Raw genomic sequence first — 9,224 nt, forward strand, 5'->3', positions numbered from 1 at the left:
CATGTTTGTACATTGTGTTGGGCTGTGCCATGCAGTATTACAAAGTATTTGCATGATGAGCATTCTGCTAATTAAGTGTGCTTGCATTTGGGGTTTGGGCATATATTAACTACACTTTTCTACTTCAGCTACACTAGCCACAAACCTTGCTATTTGTTGTTATTATTTCTGATTTCAATAAAGAGAATAAACTCAGATGGCTAGAAGTTCAAGAAGCATTTAACTTCAGGATGGCAATCTTTGTACGTAGAGAACCAGATTTGGTGATCTTTTGATGTCAGAACACATCATCATTTGGTCAACACAGGGACACTTCCCTTTCTCTGTTTATCCCATCACAGGTCTTTCTGTGAAGCTGGTCTAGGCTGTTCTGAAGCTGTAGTTTTGCAGGCACACAATGCATAGGGAATTTGTTCAGAGCTTGTGCCCCTGCATTGCCCAGCTTAGTGCAAGCTGTAGATACTAAATACAGTCAAGCAGAGTCTGACCGTGTTAAGAGCACCAAGGGAAGAGTTCTTGGTTTTCTTGGAAATATTTGAATGTTCTGTTTGTAGACAACATTTAACCAATCATGAACGTGAGTTACTATTTTGTTATCAAAAGTGTTTTATTGTGTTCCGTGTTATTTTGGAAAGATGCACAGCGGGAGAGCTGTGTTCCAAAAAATATATAAAATTGATTTTCATTGTCTCTTAGAAGAAAGGCAAAGCCACACTGTAAAAATCAAAACGGGAAAGGCCAAGGGGAAAAAGTTTTTAAATGAGGAAGAATTTTCTTACTGTTTTTGAAATGCAGATTTTTTTCTATGAAAGGCTCAAGTATAATTTGTGGCTTTGAAGATGAAATATTCGCATCCAACTGGGGAATATTCTGGATTCTGTCTACAGGCTGGCTGTGGCTGAATGTTGCTGCAGTAGAGGAGGTGATCTGTTATATCTTCTCGCCTTCTGAAATGTTTAGGCAGTAAAGGTGTAAAACATTTCTGCTCTTGAAGATCCTTTTTTAGTGTGCAGTGTTTATTCTCTGGCTGGTGCATCCTGGACATCAGGTACATGAACATACTATGCAGACATAACAATCCTCTCTCTTTGTATTATATGTGATACAGTCAGACTTCTCAAAGTTTAGATTCACTTCCAGAATCTAAATCTTCCAGATTACTCCAAGTAACCCAAACTCATCATTGCAATACAAGGCTATTCTACTGGATAAAACAAATAAAACCATCACAAAAACAACAGACACAAAACAACAACGAAATGCCAAACAAGCAAAAACCCCAAATAAATTACAGCCTCTAGTTAAATTAATAGTTTCCTGGATGTAACTGGATGTTACAGACTTACCATTAATTTTTATTAGATTGTATACATAGAGGTAAGTGGTACAGTGAAATCTGTGAGCTAGAGGACAGATTTCAAGTTCACTTCTTTTGCAGTCGTTGATTTGTCAACTAAAAAATCTGACTCGGCTGACTAGTGCAAAAAGCCAGTGCATTGGGGTACAGATAGTTTCAGTAATTTTTACACGTCCTATACATGAGAGATTGAAAATTTAATTACTTGCTAGTATTTCATATTGATTTCTTTTTCAAGGTATCTTAATCTCTCAATAACAAAGATTGAGTATCATACATCAATTAATTATTGTGGTTTGAAAAGTGATTGAAAATGATAGTTTGAGTCTATACTTATGTTCTTTGAAGTCAGGGCTGCACCCTTTAGGAGAAACTTGTTTTGTACAAATATTTGCATGAAGGCAGCAGAACCATCCTGTAGCCATGAAATATTAAGCTATGTACATTGAGATAATCTTCATCTTTACACACTGAGAGTAGGATCTTGATTTTTAGCTCTAGAGGCCATCTTGCAGTAGAAAATATCTCTGCACTGTAATTTATATGGGAACCATAGTGAGAAAATAAATATAGATGGATGTGGTAATAATTAAATTTACTCTTCATACATTTTTCAGAAGTGTCTCTGTTGCTGCTCAGTCTTCTATTTTTAGTTTAAATTCCACTTTTCCTTCATATGGATCATGAACATCAAAAGTAATTCCAGCTCCAATGATTTTGCACACTATTTTAAGTTCTTCATTCCTTGTAATGTTGAGAAATTTCACAGCTACCAAGGGATTGCTGTAGCTGGGCTAGGAGGAGAAATAAAAAAAGAAGATTAAAAGAAGAAAATCCTTAAATTTTACACTACCAGTTTAAAAATGAGGTCTTGAAAATAGCCTCTCCAGTTCTCATAGGATTGGAAAGATACTCCATGTTTCACCTTACATAAAGAGAAAGAAAAGTTAAATACAGAAGCACCCACCTGAGCCTTTTTCCCATAGTAGGGGAAGTAGTGCAGGTTGAAGGTGCCGTTCACGGGGTAATAGTCCACCTCCAGTGGGCGAGACTCATCCTGTTTGTAAAACAAGAGAGAGAGAAGCTCTGTTGGTGAAGAAATCATCGCCCGAGGCAAATGTTGTTCTAGGGCTGCTAAGTGTGTGTTCAAGCTCAAGTTCAACAGGCTGTTTAGCACCAGTCTTATTTTTCAAATGAAAGTGGGAATCTCCTGCAGTTAGTATTGCCGAGAAAAGTAGACAAGTGTCCCTTAATAGTAGCTTGGAATTCAGGGAGTTGGACCTGCTGAGAGCCTGAGGGGGCTGTGCTGCAGTGTGAGAGTCACTACAGGGGGCTGAAAGCAAACGGCAAATGTTCTCTGCAGCCCGAAAATGCAAATTTTCAGGTGATCTAAAGTAAACTTGGAGGTTTTTTTCCTTAGCATGTCAGCTGGTGCAAGAACTTGCACAGAACTGAGAATATTTCAAGTATTTGGGATCTGATTTTCAGAGCTGCAAGTGTATTTTTTTTTTTGTCACCATTACACTTGCTCTCAAAGCCGCAGTACTTGAAGTGTGTGAGACCCAAACCTCATACCCTTACCACATATGTGCAGTTCACCCTTGGTGCGGTGCCATTGCCAGGGTAAAACTTGATAATCTGAAAAAGAAAACATATTTGGTCATCTTGGAAATAGTTTTGAGATAAAATTCAGCAATCAATTATTTGAGAACTAAGCTTCAAAGGATGCTTAATATGTTCTTGTGTAAGACTCAAACAAATAATCTCATTTATGTAGGTGAAAAACCGTTGTGGCTGGATATTTGGAAGCTGGACTCAGCATTACCTGGGATGAGCACTGCTGATAGGCACTAGGCTGACCAGAGCCAGTAACACTGCACCTCCTCCAAGCCCAGCTCATTTACCCTCCCATACCAGCTGCCCTTGCTAACGCCCAGGCAGCCAGGGGTCTCTTAAAGCACTTAATTGTGTCAGTAAAGGAAAAGCTGAATGTCCATGCTTTTGATCTTACCCTTCTTAGAAAACCTTGGTTTTGGCAGAAAAACCCTTGGGTTGGTTTGATCCTACAAAACTTGGGGTTGTAGTGGGGTTGCATCCTGTAGAGGCAAGAGTGATAGGAGGTGATGCCTCGTGGTCGCTATCCATATCTTTTCCCTGCTGGGGATGGTATCCAGTCTTGCTAAAGAAGTTTTTTGGAAAAAGCAGCTCCCCTCTCAGTTAGGGCTTGTACAGATTTTTGGAAATGCCTAAGGTGCAAGCCAAACAAAAAATGCAGTGGTTTTGTGTATCAGAAACTGGAGGGGAATTTGAGCTCTTCACTTTCTACCAAAACTGGATCAGAAGGCTCAGAATTTTACCCCAAAACAAATACAAAGTGCTTATGCCTTTGACTACATCCTGAAAAAATTAAAACACTGACAATTCCCTTTATTCCTTTCCAAAAAATGTGTTGGTGGTTTTGACCCTGAGAAAAATACCCTCCAGGTTTGAATTTTGGTTTTACAGGTTCTACTAAAAGTTTTCTTTGCTGCTTGAAGAAATAAGATACCACCTCTCTGAAACCCCATCAGTTATTGTCACATCCTGGTGCCTCAGCTGAAGGCACAGGGCTGTGGTATTGCAGGAGGAAACTCTTCTGGTGCTAGTTTGTAGGATGAGAACTCTACAGAGGCTCAAACTAAACTAAACTTGACTAAGCTGTAGAGAGTCAGTCCGGAGATCACTGCCCTATATTACTTTCATAGGAATGGTGAAAAAATCTCGGGATTTTCCTGGTAGCTCCAGAGGTCTGTCAGGGAAAAGCACAAGATTTTTGATTCCCAGTAGAAAGCAGAGTGGAACCCATGGCAGCAGAGACACAGCAGCTCCCCAGCAGAGACTCAAGCTACTCTTAATTTTTTCTGCTCAGCACCTCTAACTTGTACTTACCCTGTTCATTTTTATAATAAAACAGGGTTTTCCTTCTGGAAATCCAAAAGTTGGATCTGTGATGCCAGAGCAGTTTTGAAGCATGTCTGAGGTAAATTTGCAGGATAGTTTTGTTTTATTCGGGCCATCAAAGGTGTCCTGGATGAAGTAGGTATTATTGGTGCAGTTGATGTTCAGATGCTGAGCAGCTGGTGTATATGCTAGATGTGTGAAGGAAGAAAGAAAAAAATCCCCTCTGAAGCTTTTCATATGCAAATTATACATTCCAGCATCAGGCTGGAGATTCTGTCATGGGAGACTGTACTTCAAGTGAAATTGGGATTAGAAGGAACAAGGAAAATTTAAATTATTTAGGGGTTTGGTTCAATTTTGTTGTGGGTTTTTTTTTTTTAAACATCGAAGCAAAGCAAAACAAAAGAGATTGAATTAAGACTGGCAGCTTGTGTCGATAGCTCCATATAAAGTCAATTTCAAATATAATTTTTCTCAATATGTGTGTGAGAAACATGAAGAATTACAATATTAAGGCTCAATAGGAATATAAATGTGCTAAGACATGAACAAGCAAATGAAACACATAACCTGCTTTGACTGTATTCCCTGAAGACACCATGCTTTATGAGATTTATTATGGCATTTTGATGTTTGTAGTCATAGACAAACTAATTAGATTAATTTAGATGAGACTAATTTTGAAGACCTTTTCTCCTCCCTCTTCCTTCAGACTTTCTATTGGTCTGTTTTCTTAAGGCTGTTTAGGCTTAAACAAAGTAAAAGCCCTAAAGCAGTGCCTGGATTTTAATAGATGTGTATATATATTTGATTTATAGATTCATGAGATGATTCGCTCATCCCTTTTGGAAGATGCACTTTCCACTCAAAATCTGTGATTTGAGAAGGACAAATGTAAAAGGGAAGCACTGACTTAAGGTCCTCAGACCTAGTATGGGAGATAAGGCAGCACATTTTTTTTCAGTATTATGCAAGAAACTTCATTTTTACCTGTCAGAAAAGTGTGAAGAGTTGTCACTAAACCTTCCCAGGTTTTGTTGTCAGATACGTTGTAATAAATTTGTAGTCCTCTAGCCCCATAAACATCGGGTCGTAAGGTTACGCCTTCAGGAGAAAGAAAGGGGAAGACAAAGCAGAGGAGAGGTGCCAGGCACAGATTTGTTTATTTAAATTGAGAGTAGCAATTATGCTGCATCAAGTCTCATTTTAAGTGTATAAGATTCTCCAGCCTTTTTGGGAAGGATTTAACCAGGTAAACCACCTCAGCTGTGAGTTGTTCAACCCAAACCCTGAAGCCTGTGCTGCTACTGAATTATTTTCTTTTCACATATATGCATGCTATTACAAGAACAGCTTGTTAAAATCATTCCAGCAATTGCACTGGATTTCCCCAGGACTTGTTAGCAGTAACAGTCACGTTGGGTTAAAGAAACAGATTGTATGGCAGCATGAGAAACAGCTTTTGAAAAACCACACATAATATGTCACAGGAATTATTTTCCCAGCAAACACCAAACTTGCTCACTACTGGGAGTGGAAACTTCAAAATACAAAGGCATCTGAGAGAATAATTTTTAGGGCTATTTTTTCCCTCCCTTTGTAGAAACAAGCCATTGAGGTGTGAAGTTCTAGCAGTGTGCATTGATGTCTCTGATCATCTCCTCACTCTCTTTTCATGTCCCACAAATCTGTATTCCTAATCCCACATATTTGTTTTATTTTTACTTCCTTGACTTCTGGCCCAGCACATCCTGCTGGTAAGGTATTCCTGCTCTCCCAGAGACTTTCCATAGTGCTGGGCAAGTGTGGAAATACCTACTCCAGGCTGCTCACCCCATTGCTTCTACATCTTGTTGGGCACCCCAAAGCCCTCTCTGGTGCTTGGGGGTTTGAAATAGAAACTAGGACTTCCCCAGGGAATGATCCCTGCCCATGGGGAGAGAAGGGGACCTGCTACAGGCAGGCACTGATCATCCCAATAGCAAGATGAAATAAATGAATATATATATAAATTTTTCATATTATATGTTAATAACTATATGAATCTATAAATATATTCAAATATATTCATCAATATGCAAATAAATGTACCAGATTTTTTTTAAAGGCTGAAAGTGTTTTCAAGCAGAGGTTAAACTTTGCAGAGATCATCTGGGCAGAATTGACCTGATTTATTCCACATTAGTCTCCTCTCAGCCCTGGGCTCTGCCAATGCCTCTCAGCCCTGCTGAGTCCTACACAGCTGCTACGGGGCCCTGGCAGTACCTGGGGATTTCAGCTGGTCCTGGTAATCCGGCTCATAGGGATTAATCGTCCTCATTAAAGAATAAATGGAGAGTGCAAACAGCCCTGACATCACCACGTAGAAAGCCAGGTAATAGAGGCAGATCCACACTGTGGAAAAGAATAAGGGCAAAATTTCAAATTTTGGGCAAGGCTGTGCAGTGCTCTCTCTGCAGCCAGGATGATGCTGGCAGCAGCAGTTGTCTCCATTCCACCCTTGTTCCCAGGGAAGTTCTCCCTGTGAAGGTGCTTTGGAGCATTTTCTTTACACTCAAAAAATATTCTTATGGAAAAAAAGTATAGTTCTGTAAGGATTTTTGAAGGAGTCGGTGCTGAGCTCAGATCATTTAAAGCTTAAAGGTTATGTGGCATCTTGAAGTAATTTCACATATTAAGACCATTTATCTACTTATTACAGATGGACTAAGTGACACAGATGATGAGGTATTTCTTTGACAAACCAAAGTTGCTCCTTGTGTTATTTGGATGACAGATGACAGTACTTCAGGCGTGTTGGTTTAAGACCCATATCCTTTCACTGCCTAATACAACTGAAATCACTAACAGCAAAATGTATCATCTTGCTACTTTATTCTGCTGTGAGATAATGTAAGATTATTGATGTGTTTCCATCTGTATGTGCATAAAGTGTCTTACACATGGCTGGTGCTGTACAAGCAGCCAGTGGTTGTTTTGGAGAGGTGCTATTAGAAACCTCTATTTGTAATCATAGGTGCCTTGTAGCACCTTCTTCTCTACCACCTGGTAAGGCTCACATTTCAGTTGCATCGTCTGTAAAATTCTGGTTTTAGGAGTGGCCAATAAACTACATACACAGTCAGAAAAAATCACCTGGAAACTTGCAGCTACTCCTACAGTCTGTGGGACGAGTATGGATCTTCCTTACAATGGTCCTGGCTGCCCTTACCAGAATGTAGATCATAATTGTAGATCATCATTGCAGACACAAGTCTGACTGTGGGAAGGGAGGCTCGGCTGAAATACTTGCTAGTATAAAATACAATACGTACTGGTATGAAATACCTGCTACTGTGAAATAAATGCATGTTGGTATGGAATACATGCTAGCACACAGTGATAAGACACAAGATCTACTGAGCAGACAATAATTCAGAAAGGAATTTCAGAAAAACAGAACTTGTTTCCAAAGAATTGGGCAAACTCAGCAATTAAACAAATTTCTCCAAGTACCTGAACCCCCTTTTAAGTAGCAATGTAAAACCACACTGTAACCATCATCCCTAGCTATTAATAAGTTCCCTGTTAATGTGTTAATTTTTCTCCTTTTGAAGTATTTGGTTCAAAAACACTTTGAAATCCTACATTGGCAGAACTACATAGATCAGTGTTTTGATCTACTCGATTCAGCTCACAGAGCTGGCCAAAAAGTGGCTTAGAAGCAGATACAAGAACTGCTAGCTTCATTGTGTCCCACTCATTGGGATGACATCCCCCCCACCCCCCAGTTTTTAAGTATACCAGAAGGAAGAGAAGAATCTTGCACGTGAAAACCTACCCCAGTTAATCAAAGACCTTCCCATGAAAAGCTTTGTTTCTGGATTCCAGACAAAACGACGGAAATCTGCCATGCGTTCACTGCAGGTCTTCTTTTCATTTAAAGTTGCCATTTTCTCAGAAAATTTTCTAACAATGTGTCCTCCTTGGAAACTAAGAAATTCAACAGGTGCCCAGACAGTCGACCAAGAAAAAGACTTTGGGTTTTATACCTTCTTCTCCACTGAAGGTCACCGAGATTTCTTCCTGTGCCAATGAAAGCCCCTGCTCACCACTATCAACCTTTATAAAGGGTGTTGATAACACTGGTAAGGGAAAGTTTGTTCCTATCAAATGCCCTTCTCCTTTCTCTTGACTGCCTTAGCAGGTCAGCAGTTATGCATTTTGCCAAGCACCCATAGGGTTTCTGATTGATTCTGTGTGATAGCCTTTATCAGAGCAGATAAAGCAATGGAGAACTTGTTTCTCTCTGTGTTTTCTTTTTTATTCTTTTTTTCCAAGTAACCTGCAAGTAGTAGATACAGTTCTCCCACTACAATGTGTAGCCATTTATTGGGACATAGGGTATTGCAGGGTGGACAGTTAGAAAATAAGTAATTACTTGTTAAATATGCAACTATTTTTGGAAGCTGTTTGCTAGCAGATGGAAGGCAAGAAGGTGGTCAGGATTTAATAACGGTGAACCACATCCACCAGTCAGTGAGACAAGTGGACTGGTTGGCAAACATGGAGGTTTTCCAATTCCACATCACCCTGTTTGACATCAGCAGAGCTAGTGACACAGCAGCCAGATGGGGAATGACCAGGGGATAGATGGCAGCTGTATGACAGCTGGGGCCGCAGTGCAGCACTCAGCATGTGGATGTCCAGCTGCAACCAGTATGGAGTGGTGTCCCTGAAGAGCCAGTACTGATACTGGGACACAGCCCAACTCAGTCAAGCCAGAATCATAGAATCACAGAATGGTTTGGGTGGGAAGGGACTATAAAGATTACCTAGTTCCACCCCCACTGCCGTGGACAGGGTCACTTTCCACTAGATCGGCTTGCTCAGAGATCAATCCGACCTGGCCTTGAACACTTCAGGGATGGGGCACCCAGAGCTTCTC

General features: G+C 40.1%; 1 protein-coding gene across 1 annotated transcript; it reads right to left on the reverse strand.

The window, feature by feature from the left end:
- Nucleotides 1–1,992: 1,992 nt before the first annotated feature.
- On the reverse strand, nt 1,993–8,229 carry ATP4B (ATPase H+/K+ transporting subunit beta; the record flags this gene model as incomplete). The annotated part of the gene is made up of 7 exons (XM_083855167.1): nt 1,993–2,151; nt 2,325–2,414; nt 2,939–2,995; nt 4,286–4,485; nt 5,288–5,401; nt 6,563–6,691; nt 8,118–8,229. The coding sequence occupies 7 exons, from the start codon at nt 8,227–8,229 to the stop codon at nt 1,993–1,995; spliced, it is 861 nt and encodes a 286-aa protein (XP_083711293.1).
- Between the last annotated feature and the right edge of the window lie 995 nt (nt 8,230–9,224).

The sequence above is a fragment of the Zosterops lateralis genome (assembly GCF_965231275.1).
Source record: "Zosterops lateralis genome assembly, chromosome: 2".
Taxonomy (NCBI): domain Eukaryota; kingdom Metazoa; phylum Chordata; class Aves; order Passeriformes; family Zosteropidae; genus Zosterops; species Zosterops lateralis.